The 27,692-nt window shown below is 40.7% G+C and overlaps 2 protein-coding genes across 3 annotated transcripts in view; one reads left to right on the forward strand and one right to left on the reverse strand.

Annotated features, from left to right (window-relative positions):
• Ndufaf2 (NADH:ubiquinone oxidoreductase complex assembly factor 2) overlaps positions 1–22,782 on the reverse strand; it is a 118,631-nt gene extending 95,849 nt beyond the window's left edge. Inside the window, exon 1 of the mRNA XM_005356771.2 lies at positions 22,610–22,782. Within this exon, the coding sequence (XP_005356828.1) occupies positions 22,610–22,736 (127 nt within the window). The 5' untranslated portion in view covers positions 22,737–22,782. The remainder of the gene's footprint in view (positions 1–22,609) is intronic.
• A 108-nt stretch (positions 22,783–22,890) lies between these two features.
• The window catches only part of Ercc8 (ERCC excision repair 8, CSA ubiquitin ligase complex subunit), a 36,205-nt gene continuing 31,403 nt past the window's right edge, over positions 22,891–27,692 (forward strand). The window contains exons 1-2 of one of the 2 annotated variants that reach the window (XM_005356772.2): positions 22,891–23,039; positions 25,820–25,915. In XM_005356772.2, coding sequence (XP_005356829.1) covers positions 22,963–23,039; positions 25,820–25,915 — 173 coding nt within the window. In that variant the 5' untranslated portion in view covers positions 22,891–22,962. The remainder of the gene's footprint in view (positions 23,040–25,819; positions 25,916–27,692) is intronic. The other variant, XM_013349795.2, reaches the window with a different exon arrangement.

The following is a 27,692-nucleotide window of genomic DNA, read 5'->3' on the forward strand; positions in this document are numbered from 1 at the left end:
AAAAAAAATTTAAGAATCTTTTATTTTAATTTTTTAAAGCAATTTTAAAGTTTTATATGTATGTGTAGTAGTAAGAGCGGCGGGGCTACGTTCCGGCACCCGGCCGCCCGCACGGCTAGCTTTACCCGAAATAATTACATGGAAACTGTATTCTTTTAAACACCGCTTGGCCCATTATATCTAGCCTTTTCTCGGCTAACTCTCGCATCTGGACTAGCCCATTTCTTATAATCTGTGTAGCCCACGAGCTATCTTACCAGGAATGATCTTAATCTGTGTCTGTCTGGAGTGGGAGAATCATGGCGACTCCCTGACTCAGCTTCTTTCTCCCAGCCTTCTGTTCTGTTTACTCCTCCCACCTATGTTTTAACCTATGAGGGCCAGCCAAGCAGTTTCTTTATTTTTTAACCAATGAAATCAACAGATTGATATATGACACTCCCACATCATGTATGGGTGTTTCATCTGAATATGTCTATGAATCTGGTGCCTGGTGTCCAGAGTGACCAGAAGAGGGAGTTGGATCCCCTGGAAGTGTAGTTACAGATGGTTATGAGTTGCCATATGGGCACTGGGAATTGAAACTGAGTCCTATCTAAGAGTAGCCAGTGCTCTTAACCACTGAGCTTCCTCCAACCCGTCAATGTTTTTTAAGACTACTCTTGGTAATCAAGGCTTGAGAGATGCTATTATGAGTTTCTTAAGCACTGAATATCGACTGACAGCTTTTTACAAAACTAGAAATATAGCATTATTGAATATTTCCGGTAAGTCAAACAACCACTGAATTTAAATAGAGAAAAATCAAGTTTCTTTTGATATTAACTAACAAGACAGTAATGCATTCAAGTACATTCATTAGACACATTTATAGGAATGATAAGCTATGTATTAACATAACTTCTGTCTTAGAGTTTCTATTGCTGTGAAGAGGCACCATGACCACAGCACCTCTTATAAAGGAAAACATTAAGTTGGGTGGCTCACATTCTCAGTGGTTGAGTGCATTATCATCATGGTGGGACATGGTGGGGTACAGACAAACATGGTCCTGGACAAGTAGAGAGTCCTAACATCTTGACTCACAGGTAACAGGTAGTGGTCTGTGATACTGGGAGTAGCTTGAGTATACATGAGCCTCAAGCCTGCCCCCACAGTGACACATTTCCTCCAACAAGGCCACATCTCCTAAAAGTGCCCCTCCCTTTGGGGGCCATTTTCTTTCAAACTACTACAACTTCTAACTTAAAAATTAGTGTAATTTTTGTTTTAAAGTGTAGCCAACTACAGAGAAACCCTGTCTCGAAAAACCAAAAAAAATAAAAAATAAAAAATAAATAAATAAATAAAGTGTAGCCAGGTGTATGGTACATCCTTACAATCCCGGCACACATGAGATAGAGGCATGAGAAATGTGAGTTTGAGGCCAGCCTGGGCTGCACAGAAAAAAAAAAAAAACAAAAAAAAACAAAACCCTATCTCAAAAATGAATAAACAAATCTTATCATAGTGAAAGTATATTATGTCATATAGGATCTAGCTTGTCAGTGTCTATTGAGGAAACTTAGGGCCTAGCCTAGACTATTTTGCATTCAGTGCTTGGGATAAGTCGCTATCTCTGGAAAGCTTTAACATCTTAGGGGTGAGTCTTTGATGTGAGAAGCTCCCTCTGTGATCACTGCCCCTATCCAGTCTCCTCAGGCCTAACACTATTCACCTAAAAGGTGCGAGTTACCAGTCCAGGACTGAGGCTACCAAGCTGAGTATGACCTTCAGTCTCCCGTCAAGGCTCACTGGCTCTAGTGGGCAAAGACACTGTCAGTACAGGTTCCTAGGAAACACCAGTTTATTTCAAATTTTCAGTTTTCCCAGTTAAGCAAAAATGTAAAATGGCATAACTAATTTTCAACGTCCATTTTGAACATTCCAACTTTACAAAACAAATAGGACAAAAGGGCTATTTTTTTAAAAAATCAAAAAGCCAAAACAGGAAGTCAGATCATGTAACTATCCCACTTAAAATCTTCCAAGAGCTTCCAAAAGTATTTTGAATAAAAACCAAACTCTGTACCATAACCAATGACCTCTGCGTGAGGAGGAATCAGACAGCAGCTGATCTCATTTCATGTTACTCTCGTCTTATTCACTGAGGACAATTGCAAGCCTTCCTTCTAGGAACAGAACGTCGTTCCTGCCTTTAGGCCTTTTCTCACCATTCAGTCAAGGCCTTTTCTCACCATTCAGTCAAGTGCAGAACCCACTCGATCCTCTCCCTGTCTTGTTCTACAGATCTACGGCATTTATATATTTCTTTTTCTGCTAGTATACCACATTTTCTAAAAGGAGAGTGACAGAGCATATACCTTTTATATTTTATTTGCCAAAGTCGAGTAACACAATAAAAATCAAGTGTATAGTATGCATTCAATAAACGTGTGTGAATGAATCAGAGAATTACTTAGTGTTTGAGCTAGGATTCAAACTCAGCATCTAATCCTGGATTGCTGGCAAAGCAGGACTGAATCTGCTTTATTTCTGTATCCTCTTCATCCGACACTGCTTATGTAAAATATACTATTATTATATACTTACTGAAGAAAGTAACATTTCAGATTCCAAGCCTTGAATTTTTAGGTGCCAGAGTGACAAAAGCAGCACGTGAGCACCTAAAAGAACAAACTAGTTCATACCACTCTCTTCCACGGCACTGTCGCAATCCTACCCACTGTCTTCCCAATTTAAGAAAGTTCCTACTCTGATTGTTTTTGTTTATAAGTCTTCCCCAGAACTAGTGGAAGAAACAGAAGAGGACTTCTAAACTCTACAGCAACTTATTCCCATCCTTTAAACGTGACCAACAGTCCCCAGAGCCCTCACCCTTCTTCCTTCCCATCCTCCCCCAGCTAGCAACATCTTCCTTACATCTTCCCCATCCAGCGTCTTCCTCCCAAAGCCGCCTCCTCTTTCTCTCAACTCCTTTGTTGTTTTAGGTCATTAAGGAGAGTAGCTTAAAATGAATTTAAAAAGAAAGGACTGGTATGGTAATAGATTGTACTCCTCTTAAAGTATATGACTATGTCTTTAGTACTGCACACCCCTAAAAACCTGTTCATTCACGGGACTGAGAAGTAAGAGTAAGACATAAGTAACATTTTAATTACCGAATTACTCAGATCCTCGGATCCTAACGACAGGATATTTAAATTTACTCAATCTATCATAAAATGTACAAATATTTCATGTCAATAAAGAAAAAAATCTAATGCAAAGCTGGAATCCTTCAGTGGTAATGTTTCACACACTCAAGCGTTCTCTTTATCCTTTTATATGATATACCAACAGGCCTCACAATCAAGCTGCAAAATGTTCCATATATTGAACAGCCTACAGCTAGCTGGCTGTCCAGTCTATCAGACTTTTATATCATAAGAAAACATTAATTCCTACAGTTTTAAAGCAGTACTTTCCATTGGGTAACACAATTTATAATTGACATGGTTGCTACACAGAGGTACATGAAACATTAGGTAGACAATGGGAAATCTGTAAGCCAATAGCATGGGCCAAGGGAGAATAAAGACAAACTTAGTGTGCGTAACCATGCAAGTGCAGAGACTTCAAAGGCTGTGGTGCAAATATTATATAGGACAGCAAAGTGCTAGTTATTATTATACAAAACATCATAATTCTTTGAGAACACAAGAAGAGGTACAGGCATCAGAGGAATTTATTAAAGTATAGACATTAAAAAATAGCTATCTATAGAGTTCAACACAGCTGGTCCCAGTGTATTGGTATTTATAATATATTAGGAAATTGTCACAAGAACCAGCTATTTTATTTTGATCCTGTTAATCCTCCAACGACTTAGCTCTGCAGTTGGTAGATAGAACCACAGGTTATTCATTGCATCTAAAATTTCTTCATTAACTGGCTAACTTAAACTCCAATGTTAACAGTACAGGAAAGGAACCATTTCTGCTATTTCAGCAATGAAGCTATTTGGAACAATGTTTCCAAGTCTTTAAAAGTTAAAAAAGCTTTACAAGTATATTACAAAGATTTCCTTAGCTAGATTCTTTTAAAAATTACATACTAATAATAAAGATCAGCCTGTAACTATTCCTTCCAATTGGAGAGAATCTGGGAGTGCAAGGGAACACTACATAGCATGGCAGATATCTACTCTTAAGAAACAGAACTCTGTATTGTTCTGCTAACAGCATTTAGCTAACAAGTAGGGTTACTAATGGACAGAAAAAAATACATATAATGAAGCACTGAATAGCGGACAGCAGCCATGCATGCTCTGCTGGTCTATAGCTACTGGAGAGAAGAAAATCAGCTCCCTAATTCTTGGGCGGCTATTAAAAAAAGAAAAAAGAAAAAAGGACTCCTTTCTTGTTAAAGCTCAAGGGAATATGAAGAGGAATGAAAGAGAAAAAAACTCAGACTGATTATGCTGTCAATTTTAGTTGTCATAATGTGCTTCAGAGATAAAACATTCCTCTGAATGGCAATTGAACAGATGGAAATTTTCATTTTTGGTTAACTGGATGGAAGAATTGGACCAGTACCTAAAATGACATTGAAAATGAAGCTCAAACCCCCTCCCACAAGAAGGAAACAGATGCATCACTCCAGATACAAAATAAATTATTGAACAGTGCATATATTATATTGGCATCATTGTATCCAACTGTACATCTGCACAGTGTTTTAGTGTCCTGGTGAGAGAGCAGACATTTCTGAAAGGGAAAACAGGCAACCACTGAAGTGAGTCAGAGAAGTAAACCATTTGGGGAAGAAAAGCCAAAGCAGCACTTTACTGAATCTGAAGTTATTCATGCTGAGAGGGAAAGGGAACCATAAATTATACTTTTTCCAATGCCCTTGAACTTCTGCAATGATTAAACCGTGATAGATTTTGAAACACAAAACCACATTTTCAGAATCTTAAATCAGAATGAATATGAAATAATATTAGGACCCTAAAGGATTAGGAGCGAATGTCCTCCTTCCCTAACCCAACAGATGAGTGAGTCGGATACTGAACAAGACCACATTACTGATCTTAAGCGAGGACTAGAAAGGAGTCACAGAGTAGGGGAATAAAAAGCCTATGTGGTGACTTAAAGTTAGCGAGCCTGTGAGGATGAGCTGGAAAGGCACAATGGCAGCACTGCTCTGGTCCTCTCCAGGCCCACCCTGTCCACTGCTGGAGCTCCCGCCATCCTTCCATCAGCATTTCCTCCAGGTCCTAATCCAGCTGGAGAGAACACCGGGTTTGAGGGCAAACAAAACAAGCAAGGTTTGCCATCTTGTTTCACTTTTAGAGATAATCTGAGCTGGCACTGGACCAGCGATGGTCGTGTCATAAAGGAAGGTCTGACCAGGGGCTGTAGATGATGCCTGAGATGCCAAGTCCTGAGGTTAGTGTCTAAAAGAGAAAAACACAAAGGGAAAAACGTCTCTAATATAAGACATCGCAGTGGTAACAGAAACTCTGACTTCCTTTTATTTATTAAATCATTCATCACAATGTAATAAGCTTTAATATCTAAAGAGATAGAATATTTATCACACATAGCTTCCAACCAAACTATATTTAATAAGGATTCACTACCTTGAGACCAATAGTCTGTCTCCCAGACTGTCACAATGGCACAGGTGAGAAAAATATGTTCAGTGAGATGCCACCAGATATTAATGGAAAGCAGACAGCACATGGGCACAATTACAAGTCTGGAATGCTGATTCACAAGCTTCACAATGGTATTTATAAGTAGTTTTTAGTTTAGAAATAAAAGTTGCATGGGGAACTGCTGCAAATCCTTCTTTGCACCCTTGCAATCATTTTTAAATGCAGGCAATTGTGGAGTAGGGAAGAGCTCATTAAATACACAGGAAGACAAATACAACGTAAAAGCAAAAGTAAAAAGAAGGTGGGCCCATCTGGACTTATTAGAGAAAGAAAAGCCTTGAGGGGAATAGCTGGGGATATGGGATAGGAGAAATAGTTAGAAAGTAATTGGGGATGGGGAGCGGTGTTGGCTTCTTCCCCTGGGGTATTTCTGCCAAGGAAAGAGAATAAGAATAGAACCTTGAGAATAGTATCATGTGGTGGCTGGATGCCCAAAGAGAGGTTGTCGTTAGAAAAAGGCCATAGTGTAATGCGGTAATGATTCACAGAAGAATGAGAAAGAAGGTGGACCAGAAGTCATACTTTGTCCCTCTGCCTCATTCCAAAGCTGTGCTCTTCCTATTCCTCACTCTCAACTTGCAGCACCTCTCTTACCAGCTGTAGCTGGTCTGCTGTTAACATGACTGGGCCTCTCATTGATCTATGACCTACAGCACACTCATGTGCAAACTTCTGTGTACGCTAGATGCTCCCTCTCCAGCAGTCACTGGTCACGGGATGTCAGAGGAAGCTGATGGATGACCTATCAAAGAGCCGAGTGAGAAGCTGCAATTGATCCAGTGAGGATGTATACACAGTTCCCAGTTCCTCCATCCTGCAGGCTGATGGCAGGTCAAAAGGGTCATCTCCAAAAGGAAGCACTGCTTCCATTTCAGTAAGTTTGACTTTTCTAATTAAATTTATTTTTATGAATATTTGTTCATTGTGTATGAGCACACACACACATTCTCTTGTGTTATGCCATAGCATGTATGTAGAGGCCAGAGGATAACTTGTAGGAGCTGGTTCTCTTTCTACAATGTGGGTCACAGGTATTAAATCCAGCCCTGGGGCATCAAGCTAGTAGAAAGTGTCCTTCCCAGTTAAGCCATCTTAACTGACCGCAAATTTCTCTCTCCTCTCTCTCTGTCTCTCTCTGTCTCTCTCTCTCTCTCTCCCTCTCTCATTATCATTAGAGAAACACACCTAAGATTGTATCTGTATGACTTCCTATCAACATTTACTAACATTAAACACAAAATAAGATAACTTATGAGTAAAGCATTAGCACACCACTTAGAAAGTGCTGAATGTATTAGTACTCGAGAGGCAGAAGAGACAGTCAAGAGGCTGAGCTTCCCTCCATCAACATAACATCTCAAATGTGACAGCAAAATGTCTCAGTGCCATTAGCAGAACCATGTAGTGCACAGTTATCATTAAATCCACACACGCCCACTGAAAGGGATGTTCACTTCACTCGCTCAGCTTTGTGAGGGTTTGCAGATTTTTCATGCTAACAAATTATAGAAGCACTGATTCTCCACTGAGTTTTATTATACTCCTTAGCAAGCAATTATAACTATATTTCAATTTTTCCTTTATGCTGTCCTCTAACATTTTTATTTAGTCTGCTGAAATTCATTATGTGAATTCCAGACCAAAAAAGAAAATTTTTCTAGAATTGTAAACATTATCAAATTTTCTATTATAAAAAGCAAAAGCTTATAATAAAGCAAAATATATTATTAAGATATTAATGTTTTATTCTTATTTTAATTTTCTATGTGTACAGGTGTTTTGATTGAATATATGTCTATGCTCTAGACGTGTGTCTGGTGCCAGCAAAGGTCAGAAGGGGATATCAGAGCCCCTGGAACTGGAGTTCTAGCTGGTTGTGACCCACTACAGAGGTGCTGGGAATCAAGCCCAGATCCTCTAGAAAAACACCAAATGTTCTTTTTTCTTCAGTTAATTTATTTTTTTGTTTAGAAATTTTTTTCATTTTACATACCAACTCCACTTCTCCTCATTCCCCTTCTCCCCAGCCCATCCACTCCTCAGAGAGGGTAAGGTCTCCCTTGGGGAGTCAACAATGTCTAGCACATTAAGTTGAGGCAGGACCAAGCCCATCACCCCTGTATCAAAGCTGAGTAAGGTATTCCACCATAGGGAATGGGATCCAAAAAGTCAGTTCATGCACCTGGTCCCACTAACAGACCCCACCCCCCAAACAGATCAAGTCACATAACTTTCACCCACATTCAGAGGGCCTACTTCAGGCCCACGAAGGTTCCCCAGCTGTCAGTCCAGAGTCGGTGAGCTCCCACTGTCGGTCAGCTGTCTCTGTGGTTCTCCCCATCATGATCTTGATCCCCTCCCTTGCTCATATGATCCCTCCTCCTTCTCTTCAACTGAACTCCAGGAGCTCAGCCCAGTGTTTGTCTGTGGATCACTGCATCTGCTTCCACCAGTTACTGAATGTAGGTTCTATAATAACAACTGGGGTAGTCACTAATCTGATTACAGAGGAAGGTCAGTTCAGGCACCCTCTACACTATTGCTAGGATTCTTAACTGGGGTCAATCTTGTGGATTCCTGGGAGTTTCCCTAGCACCAGGTTTCTCCCTAAGCCTATAATTGCTCTATCAAGGTATCTCTCTCATTGCTCTCCCTCCCCGCCAATCTTCCACTCGGCACTCTCAATCCCTCCTGCTTCCATTCCCCATCCTCCCCTTCCCAGTTTACCCCGGAGATGTCCTCCATGTGTCCCTCTTAGGGGCCTCCTTTTTACCTAGCTTCTCTGGGGTTATAACAATCACTGCTCATTAATATCTCTTACTATCAATGGACTCAATTCACTTATAAAAAGACACAAGCTAACAGAATAGGTAAGAAAACAGAACCCCAGCCTTCTGCTGTATACAACAAACACACCTCAACCTTAAAAAATCAGTACACCAGTGTTCTTAACTGCTGAGCCATCTTTCCAGCCCCAGAATTTTTAATTTTTAAAGAACTTTGGCTAAATAGTTCCAGAAAAAATATTCTACAGCATAGTTTTCCCAAAACACACAGTACTCTAAAAATACTAATATGAACAGCATTATTCGTCTGTGTTAATACAATTTAATTGTCCACCTTCTGCTGAGTGTGCCAGGCAGGATGGAAATTTAACATTTTTTAGGCCTAATCTAGTTTCTAAACTTATCCCTTATACAAGTCTCACTAGAAAATAGTGTGAATTCTTCAGAATACTTTTAATTCACTGCCAATCCTATCTATCCCTGGCTTGATCTGGTTTAGATGGCCAAGCCACATTGCTAGAATTTGCACTCATATAGTATTTTGTTTATTTTTATGTGCATTTAAGTATGTCTGTGTGCGGGTTTGTGTATTAAGTGCGGTGTCCTTGGAGGGTAGAAAGGGATACTGAATTCCTTGCAGCTGGAATTACAGGTTGATTTGTTGCTTTTAACTGAGATAAAATCCACATGACATAGATTTTACTATTTTAACGTGGAAAAAGCAGTGGTAAAAAGTGCACTTGCAATGCATTCATTCCCTTACCCGGTTCCAAAGTAGTTCCATTATCCCCCCCCCAAAAAATAACAAACCCCTAAATTGTAAGCTGCCACTTGTGCACCACAGTTCCCTGTAGTCTCAGCGGTACTTCTGCCCGAGTGTATCTATCCACTCTGGTAAGGCAGATAAATGAAATGGCACAGTATCAATCTTTGTTTGGCTTCTTTCACTTTGCACAAGACACTCACTGGTTCATCCTCCCTGCAGCAGGCATGAATCAGGAGTATCACATTTTGTTTATCCTTCTGTTGATGGACACTTGGGACGCTTCTCCATTTTGACTTCTGTGAACATTGTTTTGTTTTTTTTTTTTGTGAACATTGTTTTAAGGCATTTGCCTGAGTATACTTTCTTTTTGGACACACATCCAGTAGTGGAATTGATGATCGGGGTAGAGATTTAACACTAAACACTCCCTCTGAGGGGCTACTAAACATGTCCCAAGCAGTACACCATCATCAGCTCTCACCAGGGTCATAGAGAGCTCCCATTTCCTACCTCTGAGGGGCTACTAAACATGTGCCAAGCAGTACACCATCATCAGCTCTCACCAGAATCATAGAGAGCTCCCATTTCCTACCCTCGTCATCATTTTCTTTTCTTTCAGACCAGGGCTTGAACCTAGAGCCTGGCATATGCTAGACAAGCATTCAACAACTCAGCCACAGCCTCATCACCTAGCCCTTTTGTCTTATATTATCATTATTATTATTAATCATCTTCATTATCATTAATAAATGACTGTTTGGCTCCAGGCAAGGTTTCCCTAAGTAATTAGACTTGCCTTGAGTTTACTTTGAAACGAATTCACTGGCAGGCCTAAAACTGTAACTTCCTGCTTCAGTCTCCCAAGCAGCCAGGATTATAAAAGGCCTGTGTCACCAGGCCTAACTCACTTTTTGTCCTCTTTGAAGGTGGTAAAGTTCTTGATTTCTACTTTTTCAAAGAAGAAAGATGGCCATATTTCTATGAGCTTGTTAGCCATTGTGTTTCATCTTTACAGAAAGGTCTAATGGTCTCCATTGCCTTTTTTGTCCCCATTCTTTACATCACAGAGTTAACGCAGTTCTAACTTTAGATTTAGATACACTATAGGATTACAGGTATTTTCTCCCTCCTGTAAGTTGTCTATGAACTTTCCAGACAATGTCTTCGATGAATACAGGTCTAATGTTGATGAAATCTAATTTCTTGTCATTTGTGCTTTAGGAAGCCTGTCCAGTTATCATTATACATCGACTCTAAGGTTAAGGAGGTTTATCCACAGGTAGTACTTTTAGATGTTTTATAAGCTTAACTCCTACGTTAACAGTTATCCATTTTGCATATGGTGTCTCAGTACCATTTGTCGAAGTCTATTCTTTCCCACTCAACAGTACTGGCATCCTTGTAGTAAGATTTATCTACTTAAACTGTGTAAGTGCTCCAATGCTTAAGGGTCTAAATCTGAAATACTGCGAGATCAAAGACTTCCCATCAGCTTAGTTACAGTCACACCTGGAACCTGAGTTACACCATCACAGGGATGATACTCTGAGCTGACACTGGTTTCAGCACCCTCTTCCTGGAGCTAACATGAAGGGAAAAGGAAGTTTTAGGGTTTCACCAATCAGTTTCAGGCACTCCAGCAGAAGTTTCTATGGGACAGAATTACTAATTTCTTTCTCTTCAGATTGCCATTGCTGGAAGAAGAAAGATAACAAAAGAAGGAAAGGCAATTGAAAAAGGCACAAGTTTCTATTTTCAGGAAATCTATACCACTTTAAACAACAGTCAATAAACTCAGAGCAAAGGACCAAGAAGCAGCTCACCACATAAGCATGGCACCCATAGCTATCACGAGCACACTCATACCATTCACGCCCAATCCGTGTGAAACACGCTCTTGTGTTTAGGTCTCTGTTATGAAGGCTTTATTGACAGTTGTGTGAGTATGCACTCTCCATGTCCTGATGTTCTCCAGCTTATGAAATGAGTAACTAGTACATAGCAATGGGCTACAGTAGTGACGGGAGAAAATCCAAACATTTTTTTTAAATTGTAAATTACATTTATTCTATGTGTGTATTTGTACACACACACACACACACACACACACATCATAGCACGCTTGCAGAGGTTTGAGGACAATTTGTGGGAGTCTCCTCTTCTTTGACCCTGTGGGTTCTAGGTAAGAAACCCAGGTTGTCAGGTTTATCTGCAAGCACCTTTAGTCACTAAACCATCTAGCCCGCCCCAAAGATGTTTTTGAAGCTTCCTGGAGACTAATTTTCAGATCATTTTAAGGAAGAAAAGGCATAGGAACAAATTATGTGTTCTTAATCTTTACAGATACCAAAAAGTACAGAAAATTATTCTTTTCTCCTTTATTCTTACTAATCACCTAATAGCTAAAATCGTAGTTCAGGAAGTCCTGTTCTGCCACGTTCCTAACTCCCCGCTGTTCTCAACACTGGACAGCATTGTGTGCTTAGTCACAACTCACAATAGTGCCCTGACCAGGAGATCGGGCATTTGGAGCACTGCTTCTGATGTTAACGTACATGTGGATTGTCTGTGAGGACGCTATTATGATAAAGACCATCTCAATAGGCTGGAGTGTGGCTGAACATTCTACAAGACAAGCAGAGACAGAATGTATGAAATTCAGTCTCAAGGACAGACTACCAGGACTCCTCACCAAAAGGAAGTCAACTGTACAAGGTAAAATGCCAAGGAAATCCTTCAGGTTTACAAGGACACACCTCAAGGGCTTGCATATCCTCAAAGGGACTGCTTTCCTCTGTATTCTGCTTCAAGAGAAGGCTATGGAAACTCTGCCAGAAAGGTAATGAGGCAAGATGAGCCAAAGTCTATCTCCCAGGTCCACCTCAGTGTTAATAAGCACTAACGAAACAGCTGCTGTGTACTGGCATCACTGGAGTGCTGACAACAGAAAAGTATAAAAACTTCATTTCAGGAGCGTTTGAAAGGTTTAAAGAAATGAATGACAAGTAAGCCTAGGCACACACCCAGAGAGGTTCTGACTTTAGAGTAAGAGAAGCTAAAGCAATCACATAAACGCTAATAATCAAAGTCCACCACATTAGATATTAGAATTAAAGTAAAATGCTGAGTGTGGTTTAAACCACCACTCATGGCAGGAAGATTACAAGTTTGAAACCAGCCCAGTCTGTATTAGGAGTGCCAGGCCAGCGTGGGTTATGCAGTGAGTCCCTATTTTAAGAAACCAAAAGGAAATAACAAGACAAGAATTACAGTAAATAGATATTATACTAAAACAAAAAACCAATTTAATAAAATTAAAGAATTTATACTTCATGATGTCATCTTTTAAAAGATCTAATCTACTTAAAAACAATAATCATTTTTATTACTTAGAAGAAGATCTCGCTACTCTCAGTATCTGCTGTAAAATGTTCCAGACTTGACATGACTATATCCTTTTAATTAATGGCATCGATTAAAATAATAAACACATAGGTGGTTAATGGTTGCTGGAGAGGGAGAGTGACTCTTGAGTGGATTAGCTGCCCTAGGTTAACATACATCTCTAAGAACTCCTCACTTGTGATCCTGTAAGGAACCCCAATTAAACTCGCTGACTCATCAGGCTGGACTTGGAGAGGGCCCCATCTTTGTTCTGTCATTAGTACCCTATCTGAACTGAGTAGATGTTGTTCATGCCACCCTAGGAAAAGTTAAAGCCACAGTTCTGAACAAAGTGATACACAGAAACTCAAGGCATGCTATGATATTAGATTCTGTCTTCAGAGTCCGTGTAGAACAAGCGAGCCTCCCACCACCTTCAGTCTTAACAAGCCACAGCTCAAATGACAGCTAGCAATACTACCCAGCCACCATTTCCAACTGACTTCAACCATCTGCTCTTGCCCTTGTCAGTAGCTTGCAAATCTCTATGTCCAAATCAGACTTCTGAATTCCGGGCTAATTTATATAATGTTCTGAATATCTCTATTTAGATGTCTAACCAAAATCTCAAGTGGAAAAGATTGAAGATGTGGTCTGTCCTCTCCAGTCTTCCTCCTCCTGCAACTGCTTAAACAAGAATCCGCAGGACACTGTTTGTCGTATCTCACTTCAAAAAACAAAACAAAACCAACAACCCCAGATAATGGGGTCATACAAACTGCGATCTCCCAATACAGTCTTCTCTAAAACACACACACACACACACACACGCCTTTGTGAGCCTTTAAAAGGGACCACAGGGCCCTGGTGGTACACTCCACACCTTTCTGCCTTAAGGCATGATTCCTTGGTCTGAAACAAGCTCCCACCATGATTAACTTCAGGAGAGGGCCAAACTAATGAGGTTGCCTGTCCAACCGGGGCCCTAAGCTCCACAACCACGAGCTGAAATAAACTTTTTACTTCACAAGCAGCCTGTGCCATGTGTTTTGTTATAGTGTCACCAAGCTGACGAAGTGACCGGCACTCCTATGTTACACAATATTATTCAACCTGAATGTCCATCGTCAACAGATACTGAATAAAGAAAATACAGTGTGTATACATCATGTACTATTGCTTAGCTGTTTAAAAGGGAATCACAAATCCTATCTGTGACATCACAAACAAGCTTAAAGGATATTATGTGGTGGTAGTTTGAATGAGAAATGTCCCCTAGAGGCTCTGAACACTTGGTCTCCAGTTGGTGGTGCTATCTGAGTAGGCTTACGCAGGAAGTGGAACCAGCCAAATGACAGATCTGGAGAACGTCGTAGGGATTCTATTGCTGTGAAGAGACACCACGACCACAGCAACTCTTGTAAAGAAAAACATTTCACTGGTGCTGGCTGGGTAGAGGCTTAGTCCACTATCATCATGGTGAGAAGCATGGCAGCATGCAGGCGGGCACGGGGCTGGAGAAGGAGCTCAGAGCGCTACATCTTGATCTGTAGGCAACAAGAAATGAAATGCCCCACCCTGGGCGTAGCTTGAGCATATATGAGACCTCAAAGCCTGCCCCTCCAACAAGGTCACACCTCGTAACAGTGCCACTCCTAAATGACCAAGTATTCAAACACACAAGTCAAACCTATTCAAACAACCACAGAGAATGTGCTAAAAAAAATGAGAGAGGCAAAGAAAGACAAATACAATACAATCTCACAAATATGCGAAATACAAAATCAGTTAACTCCAAGACACATAAAATAACACTGCTGCTTCTCAGGAGGTGATGAGCTGTGCTGGGAGCTGGGGTGGACAGGATGGATGAACGTGTTGACTGCATGGACTGGTGGCGATGGCTAAAACCAAACCACGCGCTACAAACCTGACATTTGCTACTGGGCTTGAGGTATTCTCACTAAAGAAGGAAAAACAGCAATTATGTGAGTCAGTACACATGTTAGCGCAGTCTACAGTGCAAGCACCAAATTATGCTACATACTGGAAAGAGCTTCACAGAGTCTAAGACAGTAATACAGAACTACAAGAACACTATCGATTTTTAATTAAGAACATGGTCAAGAGCGTAGCAGGATGGGAATATGAAAAATAATTCAAACAATAATGGATATATTAAAGAGCATTATAAAAGTTTAGGAGAAATGATAACTCCCTCAAATTTTGAAAAGAAAAAACCCACTTCTTACTCTCACCAAGAGCGCACGTAAGAATCACATCGTGCGATTGTAACTGTCGACATAATCCCGACCAGCATAGCTACATATAACTTTCTCAAAAGAAACCTAAGGAAAGCTGATAGTGAGAAAATACTTAATTCATTCTGAACGGTAGCAACCATCTTACAGCTGTAATTAGTGGCTAATGTTCCTGAAGATTTACACTTTACTTTTCATGACAAACGTGTCCATTTCTCATGGCACCATCATAAAACTCCTTAGATATTTTTTGTTTTAGGTTTTTTGAGGCAGGGTTCCTCTGCATAGGCCTGGCTGTCCTGGAACTCACTCTATAGACCAGGCTGGCCTCGAACTCACAGAGATTAGCCTGTCTCTGTCTCTGAGTACTGGGATTAAAGGCGTGAGCCACCACCAACCAGCCTTATATACATATTTTAAGGGTTATTGAATGCTGTGTATATTCATGAGCAGCTTAAATTCATGCATTTAATAATTCTATTTACCCATAGGCAGTTCACTATACAAATGGCTTCTGGATCTTAAGGAACCCTAAGGTGGAACCAACATTGAAGAAGACAGAAAATACATTAAAAGGGGGGTGGTTTTCAGAGCAAAGCCCTAGAGAGACACAGATGCAACTAATGTATGTTTACTGCCTCGTGTCTTAATAAATGAGGCAATATAAATAATTCTATGTGAAGTATTCAGCTAAGTTGGAAAAACTAATCAGCATTTAGGGTAAAGGGTGCAGTTTGTTATTTATACCACAAGATGGAGCCATTAGACAGCTGGAATGCAAGATAAAAGCATGATTGAAATTATTCAATCTTTTTTTTTTAAAAATCATTCAAGGTATTTTTTCAATGTATATATTCCACACAACATTTTGTAAAAATGGATTTAGAAAAAAAAAGGTTAAAATAGAAACAAACCTGAATAATGAAGCCTGCCACGTAATTCTGAAGCTATTTACACCAGCCCTCACTCAACCTTGACATCTAAGAGTAAGCGTCGCAGTTGGTAACTGGGGAGGTAGCTTGGCCTTGAGAGCAGCAGAGATGACTAGCTGGCCTGAGCAGCTCTCTGAGAGTCAGACGAGGAAACCAATCAATCTGTTTTAAAATACTGGAGAAACTGGGCCCTGGGTAAACACGATACAATTGAGTGGCTTTAACGAAGCAACGCTCTTGTTTTTCTTAAGTCCTGTAATTTTCCCACAAAGGCAGTGTCTCCTGACAAATGGTAAGAAGTCAGTCTGCACACAGCAATTACTAGATACAATGATCAGTATTCATACTGACCTTACTGTCCTAACATAAAGCAGCTATGAAGCCCTGGGAAACAGAGAGCTAGCAACTCATTTCCAGGAAATACGTTTGGCCTCATTTAAAAATAAATATAACACAGTTTGTCAATCACCCACAATTAGTCTCCATTTCAGCACTAAGATCCCACACTCCCCTGGCAGGAAAACCAAGATTAGGATTCAGTTGCTGAATCTCATTTGAAAGCCACAGGGCAAGCAGTGGGTCTTTCCCTCTTTGCCAAAGTACCATTAGTATTTAAGAGTGTGAACTTCATACACAACTGAGGGGATCCAGGAAACAATTTTTTAAAAAAAGAAAGAAATCTTCGAGGAAAACTACTGACAGCAAAGTATTTATTACTGCCATGTTGCCCCTTGTTCTCTGTCCATCTTGTGTGTTTCCCTTTCCTCCCATGTTCATTATGTTTTGCTGCTGCTGCTGCTGTTGAGGTAAATAAACACTCTGATCCCACCTGGGTGTGTGAAAGAGGTGATCATTCCTTCCAATCAGTTTAAAGAAAAAAGTAAAGAAACTGTCAACCTTGATTTTTGGAACAATGCTGCCACCTGCTGGAAAAACGGAAATATTTTCATTCGTCCCAAACGCTAAGAGTCAAGCGTCATTCCGGGGAACCTTATTACCACCTTCCAAATATTTACGAAAAAAAGAAGCTAGACTTTCAGTTCTGCGTGTTTACCTTTCCATACTCTTTGTAACTGTTCCCACTAATGGTGAGCCATTAGATAATGAATGTGAATAGGCTGAGATCTTGTAGTCAATGCACCTTTACTAGAAACACAACAGTGGATGGCACAGGTTTTGAATAATTAGATGATGATTCTAAAGGGAAAACTGTAAAGCTAAGCATCCCTCAGAAGTCTGATGATGTAATAAAACTCAGTTTAGTGGGTCTGAAGGGCAGGTCCCGACCTGGCCCACACAAGAGGGTGACTGCACCATGTACAGCCACTCTTATTACTGGTAAGCATATTTATTACTCCAAGGCTAATCTGACTCATTTATTTTATTGCATCTTAATTACCTATTCTAATATTCTTTGAGATTCTTCACCCATCTATGTGGTTTGTTTTGTTTTGACTTTTAGAATCCTGGACAAAAAGGTAATTCATTTAATACTGCCTTTACAGTACCCACCAACTAGGTAATACTCTCATTTAAACATGGGGTCATCATTTCATTTCCCCATATTTAGCTGAGCTTCCTGTGTCTGGGTATAAAGATATTAAATAATCAACATTTAATGAAAGAATGGTAACTACAGTTAATTTAAGCTCAAGAAAATGACAGAGAAAAGACTGGAGGTTATGAGACAGTGAGAACGAAAATGGAGAAAATGTATTCCTAACTTGTGTTACAACTATGTAAAATTCAAATGAATAAAACCATTGATTCATGTTTACCTCATAATTTCCCCAAATCCTGCTTAATTTATATATAAAAGAGGCTCAGAGCTATACTATAAAACGGATCAACATTCCATCAATAGGTCTAAAACTTCACTGAGATCAGTGTCCTCAACAGCCACCCTGGGATAGTCCCCTGTAACTAGCTCCAGAGGATCCCATGCCCTCTTCTGGCCTCTGTGGGGGGAGGAGGAGAAATAGATATAAAGAGAAATGAAAATAAGGGCCGGAGAGACGGCTCAGCACTGGCTGCACTTCCAGAGGATTGAGGTTCAGTTCCCAGCATCCGCATGTTATTTATAACTTCAGCTCCAGAGGACCTGACACCTCATGTGGCCTCCTAGACATAGCAGGCACAAACATACAAACAGGCAAAACACCCAAACACCAAAACACATATAATAGAAACAAATAAAATCTAAAAAAACCCCATAACTTTAAAATAAATACATAAAATAAAGTCTACTAATCTTAAAAAGTCAATAAACATATTCTAACATATAATCAACAGAAAGAAGACAGGAAGAAAGAAAACCATTATGTCTCACACACACAAAAAAGGAAATAATGTAAATTTATATTATTGAGTGAAAAGCCAATCTAAGAGGGTTGTATACTATGTAGTTACAACTTTATGGCATCTTAGAAAAAAATGAAATTATAAAGACAGTAAAAACTAAGTGATCACTACAGATTAAGTGGATGGAGAAAATGGGGAACACACCAATGTGAGACACCGGTAGTGTAAAGGGACTATGTTAGTAGCTTCCAGTCAGCTTTTTCTGTAAGCCTAAAACAGATCTAAAAATAAAGCCATGGGTCAGTCAGATGGTTCCGAAAGCAAAGGTGCTTGCTTCCAAGCCTGACGACCTGAGTGTGAACCCCAAAACACATACAGTGGAGGGAGAGAACAGACAATCCCAAACTGTCTTGTGACATCCACAAGTTCACTGTGGCACAGGCATCACACACACACACACACACACACACACACACACAAACAATAAATAAATAAACAAGTAATTATTAATTGATTAAGTCAATCGAAGTTTCAGCTTTTGCAATTTTAGCTTAGTTCTCTGAACTATCAGAGAAGAGCAAGGAACTATTAAGCTTACAAAGGGAATCTTTAAAACTGGGTTAGAAAAATGGTTCCATGGTTAAAGTGCTTGATGTTTAAGTGTGAGGACCCGAGTTCAATTCCCCAGCACCCATGTAAAAAGCCAGCTCTGATAATCATTCTTATTGATTTTTTGTTTGTTGTTTTGTTTTGTTTTTTGAGACTGCCAGTCCACTTGTGTTTGGCAATTTTGGAGAAAACGGTCTGTTATCTATTCTATCTTGGTGAGGTCAAAGTTTTATATCTAATTAACTTTTTATTATAGCTTGTATTTCCAACCTAGACCTTAAGACATATTCTTTCATAAACAATTGAAGCTTTATGTCTCTTCACCTTGATAAACTTTACATATCTTTTGTGGGTGTCTTTTCCAACTTTGGTAACAAGGAAAATTGTAACAATAAATATCTATTCTTCAATCTCAAAAAAAAAAAAAAAGAAGCCAACTCTGCAGCATATTCCTGAAAGCTCAGTGCTGAGGAGGTGGAGACTGGAGGATCCCTAGGACATGCTGGCCGGCCAATCCAGCTGTAGCAGAGAGCTCTGGGAAGGCAGTGACTGAAGACGCTGACATTCATCTCTGGTTTCCATACACAGGCATGTGCACAGAGACACACACGCACTCATTCAAACAAACAAAGTAGATAAAAATCCCATCACTGGGACAGCAAAGGCAGGTGGACCTTTTTGAGATCATAGAGCTCCAGGCCAGTCAAGACTACATAGGAAGGCTGCTTCAAAGAAGAAAAGTACCCTTCATAATATCAAACAATAAATTTCTAAACAAATAAAACAAAATATATGAACACTCCTTATGCTGAAAACTCTAAGTGATAAATCAAAGAAGCAAGTCCAAATTCAACTCAAGTAGACTGTGACATTAAATCTCACTCTCTTAAAAAGACATTATCTAATTTATTTCTTGAGTTCCAAAAATGTCTCCTGATGCCAGGTAAGTATATTTTTGTTTACATTTTACAGAGCAAGTTGGAGCTACTGAGCTTGTATGGAGATTAATAAGTGTTATAAAAGGCTAAAAATCAGTCATGCCTCTAGAGAAATGAAAACAAACGTTCATACAAAATCCACATGCGAATGTTTATGGCAAATCTATCCCTAAGCCCCCAAGTCGGAAGCAGCCCAAGTGGTCATCAATGGGTCAATGTACAAACTACAGTATATCCTTGGCATGGAGTACTAGTCAGCAATTTTATACACACACGCGCGCACACACACGTATATACCAACCACTGAAACATACAATGACTCTCAAAGGCATTATTATGCAGAATAGAAGGTGCCATTTTCAAAAAGTTACATACGTTATGACTCTCTCTGATATAATTAATCAGCTACCAAGGTTAGGAATTGAGAGAACAACTACTAAAGGTTAGCATGTGCAAGATGCTGAAGGCAGTGCCTGTTCTGTGTCCTGACTCATACGGTTAGATCAACCTCTTAACATGTCAAAATGTGAAATGTGGACTGATTTCTAGCATTTGAATTTGGAAAGAAAGCTTGCGCTGTGTGTGAGTACTGTGTGCATTGCACACACCTGAGTGTGCCAGTGTACATGCCTGTGCAAACACACGTGGAGGGCAGAGCTGGATAGCAGATGTTTCCCTTATATTCTCTACTTTATTACCTTGAGACACTGTCTCTGAGTTGGAAACTTGCCTCCTGGCTAGTCTGCCTGACCATCCACCACCCTGCCTGTTCCTGAAATGCTAGGGTTGCCAGGTAGACAGAGCCATGCCTGGCTCACACGTGGCCTGCCTAGCTATTTATGTAGCTGCTGGGGATCGAAACTCAGACCCTCCTGTTTGCTGAACGAGTATTATAAACAGTGGGCCATTTCCTTAGTGCTTGGAAACAAACAAATAAAAAACAAAATAAAAACTGAGATTTCAGGACTACCAACTAATTAACTAAAAAAGAAACAAGGGAACCCTCCAGCCTGGCTGCTGGTGATTTACAAGGATATCAGTACTTTTGTTTGTTTGTTTTTGTTCTTTGAGACAGGGTTTCTCTGTGTGTCCCTGGCTGTCCTAGAACTCACTCTGTAGACCAGGCTGGCTTCAAACCGGGATTAAAGGTGTGTGCTACCACACCCAGCTTGATTAGTCACTTTGTTTCCTTTCTTCCTTCCTTATTTCTTTTGAGACAGTGTTTCTCTGTGTAGCCCTGGCTGTCCTGAAACTCTGTCAACCAGGCTAGCCTCTAACTCTCAGAGACCCACCTGCCTCTGCCTCCCAAGTACTGGGATTAAAGGCATGTGACACCACCATGGTCCTTTTATTTCTTACAAAGTGAAGCATACATGTACTGGCTGGTAAAGCCATTCTCCTTGCAGACCCTTTAAAAGAGAGCTGAACTTTATCTATATAAAGCCGTAACTACACGGATGTTAATGATTAATTTGTGGCAGCCTTAAACTGGTAATAATCTAAAGATTTGTGAACTGGTGAATGAATAAGCAAACTACATTACATTCTATATATTGGAACGTTAGCATAGAGTTAACATTTTGGTACACAGGAGGGTGAATTTCAAAATTATCATAATTGAAGAACTCAGAAATCTGAAGAGTTACTATACGTTTCACTGATAAAACTTGCAGAACAATCAGTCCATCATGTTAGAAATCAGATCCGTGGTTGTCTGGGTATAGGAAGCAAGGAGACCATATTTAAATGCTCAGTAGGTTAAAAAAAAAAAAGTCCACGGTAATGAGTTATAGAAAAGGGCTAAGCAGGGTCAGGAGAGAGATGGCTCAGAGGTTAAGAGTGATTGCTGCACTAACAGAAGACAAAGGTTCAAATCCCATCTCCCATCTTTAACTCCAGTTCCAGGAAATGCCCTCTTCTGACCTCTATGGCATACATACATAAATGCAGGCAGTACACATAGAATTTTTAAAATCTTTTTTAAAAGCTAAGTAAAAACAATTTTACATAAACATTTAACATACTTGGTAAGTGTGAGAAGTAAACGAAAACAGTGTTAAATGGGTTTTCAGGTGTCCCAGTAGTGACACTATTACTGTCTCTTTAATGTAAGACCACTGAGACAAGGCGAGAAAAAATGACTTGTCCCTCGGCTACCTCAGTCAGAGCTGAGGTTCTAATCCAACTTCTTTCCTCTTCCACGTCTGAGACTCTACACTGGAGCAATAGAGAAAAGCAGAAGACACTGTGAAAGCCCCTCTGCGGCGTGGTGTCAAACAACAACAAAAAGGAACTCCTCTTTTGTTTGTTTTGTATTTTGAGACAGGATTTCTCTGGCTATCCTAGAACTCGCTCTGTAGACCAGGCTGGCCTCGAACTCTAAGATTCCTTGCCTCAGTCTCCCAAATGCTGGGATTAAGGGTGTGTGGCACAGCCGCCTGGCTAAAACGAAGCACACCCCCCCCCCCCCCACAAACAACACGCTCCACTTCTTGAAAACGTCTTTAGAGATCCTTCTCTGAAATCGACCTGCACAGGGTCTTGGGACGCAGACTCCCTGGAAAGGAAACGGGAACTGCTAATTAGAAAAGATCGGTATGTGTGGATACTTCATAGTTATAAGATAAAGATGGTGACAAGGGCGAGCGCCCCAGCCACAGCGCCACTGGAAAACGTAAACTCTGAAGACAGACAGACAGGAGCAGAAAACCAGGCTGGCTGGGCACTGATGCAAAAGCTTTACCCGATGCTTCCCAAACACCTCTGGCAGATCTTAGAGGACTCGGTCCAGGCTTCGTCACCCAAGGCAACGACCTAGCCCTCGGACGCCAGGAGAAGGGGCCGGGACACTCGAGGCCCGGCCCCGGATAGCGGCGACAGACACCGGCCTGGGAGGCGCACCGACCCGCAGCCGCTCCTCGCTCTCACCTCTCCAGTTCTTGTACTGGGCGATGTAGTAGTATTTGTTCCCCAGATGGTCCGTGCCTACGTGCTCCCTCACCTCCTTTGACAGAGAGCTCCACAAGGAGCGCAGCACAGCCCGCCACCAGCCCATGCCGCCGCGCAGAGCTCAGTGTCCCGGGACTCGCGCCGGCCGGGAGGGCCCGCCTACACGAGGCCCCGCCTACCGCTCAGGTTCGCGTTCTCGCGCCTCCCAGTAACGCCGTTCCCCGTTGGTTACGTCACATCGCGGATGAGCCAATGGGAGACGGTGTTGTTACACCTCGGGCCAAGTTGTGTCATGGCGGCACCCAGGCCTCCAGCCGGTGAGCGGAACCGAGATGTTGAGTTTTCTGTCAGCTCGACAGTCTGGTTTGGAGGACCCTCTTCGTTTGCGGAGAGCGCAGTCCACACGGAGGTAGGGAACGGCTTGTCTTTTCCTCTAACGTACGGAGTGAAACTCCCGAGCAGGGACTTAGGATGGCAGGACCGTTGGTCCGAAGATGAAGAAATCGGCAGGTGCCAGAGAGTAAGACCCGCTTGTGCACGTAGAGCAAAGTCTGAAGGTGGAACGCCGGTCACAATTATCGTAGCTTGCCGTCTGCTTGAAGAATGAAATTGAAAGTGGGTGTGGGTCGAGTTAGGGAACTGTCGCTCCAGGAGAGCTGATGGGCGTTCATTCAGGGAGTGAGGTTGCAGGTGGAATGGATAGAGCTAGGAATTATCGGATGTGTGGAGTTTGAGGCTCAGATATATGCCTGTGGGTCGAATGCTGGTGGCGTACTCGATTTTCCCAAGGGGAAGCCGTGCTTGTAATTTTGCACTATTTTGAAATACCCCATAGGATCCCTGAACATAACAACTGACTTTTCACCAAAGCACACTGCAGAGAAGGTGGGAGGCAGCCTCTTCACGTGACCTAATCTCGGGATTTCTCGCTCATCATTTTTGTCATATCCTAGCCAATCAGAAGTGAGTCACAGATCTGACTCGCTCAACGTGAGCGAATTACCAAAGCTCACCAATACTAAGAATTAGAGACCATTGAAAGACGATTCCAGGCTTCCAGGATCATTGAGAAACAAACAAAACCAACAAATTGTCTACTTTCAACAATTACGCTTTATATACTGAAATATATTATTGGAACGCCGGTCACAATTATCGTAGCTTGCCGTCTGCTTGAAGAATGAAGCTGAAAGTGGGTGTGGGTCGAGTTAGATGCATTATGTTCAACCCTGAAGGAGCCAAGTCTGAGACCTAAAAGCCCACCCCCACGGTGACACACCTCCTCCGACAAGGCCACACCTATGCATCTAATAATGCCACTTCCTATAGGCCAAGCATTCAAACTTGAGTCTGTGGGGGCCATACCTTTTCAAGCCACCATGACATCCGATGGCTGCACAGATTGTATCCCAGTATCTTTTTTCTTTGTAGATAGATTGATATCTATCTATATCAATTGGTTGCTTTTTTTGAGATTTATTATGTTTTATTTCTCCAATAAATATAGCTACATGTGCACAAATTTTGATTTACAAATGCAAAAATGATGGTAAATACCCCCACAAGGGTTCAATTCATACTTTCCCACAAAACAAATTTGCAGCAATTCTAGGTGTTTTTTGATTTAGGATGCAAAAGCAAAGGAGATTCGACTAAATGTTTCCCTTTCAGTCTTACGCTGAGATGATTGACAACTGCTGCTGCTTTTTCTCTAGCAAAAGTTCCTGGTTTATAACACATGTGTCAAAAGTTTCCACCTGGGGAGGAAGGCGTATGAACAGATGTGTACGTGGGTAGTGTGTCTCTTGGGACACCAGGGTTGCTTTAAAGTTGTCATTAGTTGTCAGCAATTTGGCTGTGGTGTGTCTAGATTTAGCATTCTCTGGGTTTACTCTACATGCATCTGTTTTACTTCTCAAGTTTGTAGGTTCACAGCGAGTTTTCAGTCATTTTTCCTTCTGGCTGTACTGCCTGCCCTGTGTTCTTTCTCTTGTCCTTCTGGAGTCTGGTTAGATTAACCTTAGTCCTGTTTTACTTGTTCCTTTGGTCCCTAAAGTTCTATTATGTCCTTTCCCCAAGTCTTTCCCTATATGTTGTTAGCTTGTGCCAGTTCCCATCTGCTACCGAGTCCGTTAAGTGAGTATGGACATGTTTATAATCTCTCGCACAAGCATTTTCTACGACTGCCTTGAGGTGTGGCTCCAAAGCCATGCTGTCTCAGCTATAGCTCCTCCTGATTGAAGTCTTTTCCCATTGAAGTTGTAATTTCCATGGTTCTTCATATGCAGAATAAATCATTTTGAATTTCATCCTCAATACTTTGAGCACTTGCAGGGTATGGCGTCCTTCTTTACTCTATGAAGAATATTGATATTTTTGTTTCAGTAGTAACTTATCAAATTAGATATAGGCTATGGTTCCTACCTCTCTGTAGGCTGTGCTTCAAAACCACTAGGTCTTCCCCAGTGCATGACTCTCACTGTCCAGGCAGTGACCTAAGTTGCATGTGGTTGAGTCTGGAAATTCTTTTGCAGAGTATTCAGGATTGAATCCATGCATGTTGCACTTGAGGATGAGTCTTGGAGTTTGTGAACTGTTTTATGGACTCCTTCTGATCTCCATTTTTGCTGTGATTGCCCAGTTTTCTGGAACTCCCATCTTGGTCCTTCAGTCAGCAAATTTGGCCTCTGGTTACTGTCATACCACACATTTCATGTTTGGGCCCAAGGCAGAATTCAGAATAATCAAGACATGTAAAAAAATCAAGACACTAATGGGAAAAAGAAAATAATTCACTTCATTTAGACTGCTGCAGGAAGAAGTATAATTTGCATTTCTATGCTGTCAGAGAAATGAGAATCTTTTAAATTGTGTAATTCAAACTTTTATCCACTGGGTGTCCTCAGTCAAGTTTATCAGAATCTTTTTCTTGAAAATTTATCCCTAGATAACTTTTTAAGGACTAAACTCTTTAAATGAAATTTAAGGTAATGTTTCAAGTGAAATATTTGCATATAGTTGTTGGGAACTTGTTTGAGAGGCTTACATTTACAAATCTGAACACCTTTAAATATGGTAAGAGACTAAAGATTTGCAGTAATCCATGTAATCTTGGGAAAATAAGGAATTTACTTATGTTAAAGTTTTTCTTATTGCTAAGTTTTTTCTTTTTCTCTTTAATTTTTGAAGGGTCCTGGGACTGGAGTTAAACAAAGACAGAGATGTTGAAAGAATCCATTGCAGTGGAGTTAACACTCTTGACATTGAGCCTGTTGAAGGAAGATAGTAAGTTGTGTCTTCACTTTTCTATCTAAATGAGATGCAGTAAAATCTTGTTTTTTTAGATTGATTAGTAGAAATCAGTTATAATATGTTAAAAAAATTTAAATTGTTGCATTTGTTGAGCTGGCTTTTATTCATTTGAAATAAAAACAAAATCAAATATGCAAAATGGCCGGGCGGTGGTGGCGCACGCCTTTAATCCCAGCACTCGGGAGGCAGAGGCAGGCGGATCTCTGTGAGTTCGAGACCAGCCTGGTCTAACTACTGTGGCATAGATATATTCATGTTAAATCAATAAACCCAGGAATTTATGTTATGCAGTAGGTTTCTAAGTGCTGGGATGTGTCTTGGGTGCTTTTTTAAATATAGTTGTTACTGTCAAGAATTCTAAATGGGAACTAAAATAGAAAAGCAGAAATGTATTTGGCAAATTAAATTTGAAGCATCAATTTTCCTGAGTTTCTTTTTTACCAGCTCTGTGACCTGTGCAATTACCTAACCTTCCAAATTTCCAGTTGCCATAGCTGTTTGATGGGAACGATCCTGTTTAGCTTATTTGTCATAAGAATTTGAGAAAATCTACTGAAAGCAGCTTCACACGCATGTTGAATTGTTTCAGCTCATTGTCCACACCGTAGCTAGTCACAATTTGTCGTCACACCACACTACTCATATAGGAGGGGTTGGGGGACAGTGCAACTCTCCGGCAGAATATATGATTTGCATGCACAAGGATCTGGGCTCAATCTGGAGCAGAAGGGGGAGGAGAAAAGAATGGCAGTAAGGAAGGTGAACTCAGAGCCCTTCATGAGGGCTGAGGCTGTAGTTCAGTAATGGACCCTTAAATAGCATGCACAAGGACCTGGACTCAAGCCCCGCACTACAGGAAATAGAACGAATCAGTCTTTATGTGCTCTACAATTACACCTTGTATATTTAAAAAAGAAAGAAAGAAAAAAACTAAGGAAAATAGTTTCTCGTGCTATAGTCTGTTCAGCAGTCACCCTAGAGTTTTGTTTTAATAAAGTATTGTCCTTCGATTTAACGTAAGTCAGGATAGGCCTGGCAGAATCACACTTTCTGCTTTTACCTCTGCCATAATAATGGTGTGTAAGAAATGTGTGGTGAACAGAGTTCTCCATTTAGCATGTGGCTAAATTTAAAAGATGGTACACAATAATTCTTTCCTTTTCCCTAGCTTTTCAAGGCAAAACATAGTATTTCCTGTTCAAAGACAGTTGTGGGGCTCGTATTTGTAAAAATAGGTGCAGATCCAAGGGATAAAGGACAGGTGATTTCTTTTGGTCGTTAGTGCCAGTGGGGAGAAAATATACTAGTGTTCCAGCCCAGCTGTTTGGCATAGTGTAACCTGTTAGCAGACTCAGTCTGAACTGGTGAATACATATGAGTGGAGTATGTTTGAAGAATATAGGCTGAAGAGCATTTCCACGGGGCAGTCGAAGTCTGAACCACTCCCTTTAATACATGGTAAAAGATACAATTGTTTATTTCTTTGTTTGCTAAGACATATTCAGTCCCTCTCAGGAGCAAGAAGAAATCAAGATGAAAGTATATGTCAAATCGAAAACCAAGTCTTTTATTTCCTTAACAAACATCAGTGTACATTTAAGTTGTTCAAAATTCTTTTAATATTTATCATCTACTATGAACGCTGTAGCAGAAGCACTAAAAACCACAGTCACAGCCAGAATACACGGATCTGGTAGACCAGTCTGCAGTTCCACAATTAGGTGTGCTTTTAAGAAGACTACCTATAGGC

Source organism: Microtus ochrogaster, chromosome 19 (genome assembly GCF_000317375.1).
Source record: "Microtus ochrogaster isolate Prairie Vole_2 chromosome 19, MicOch1.0, whole genome shotgun sequence".
Classification (NCBI taxonomy): Eukaryota; Metazoa; Chordata; class Mammalia; order Rodentia; family Cricetidae; genus Microtus; species Microtus ochrogaster.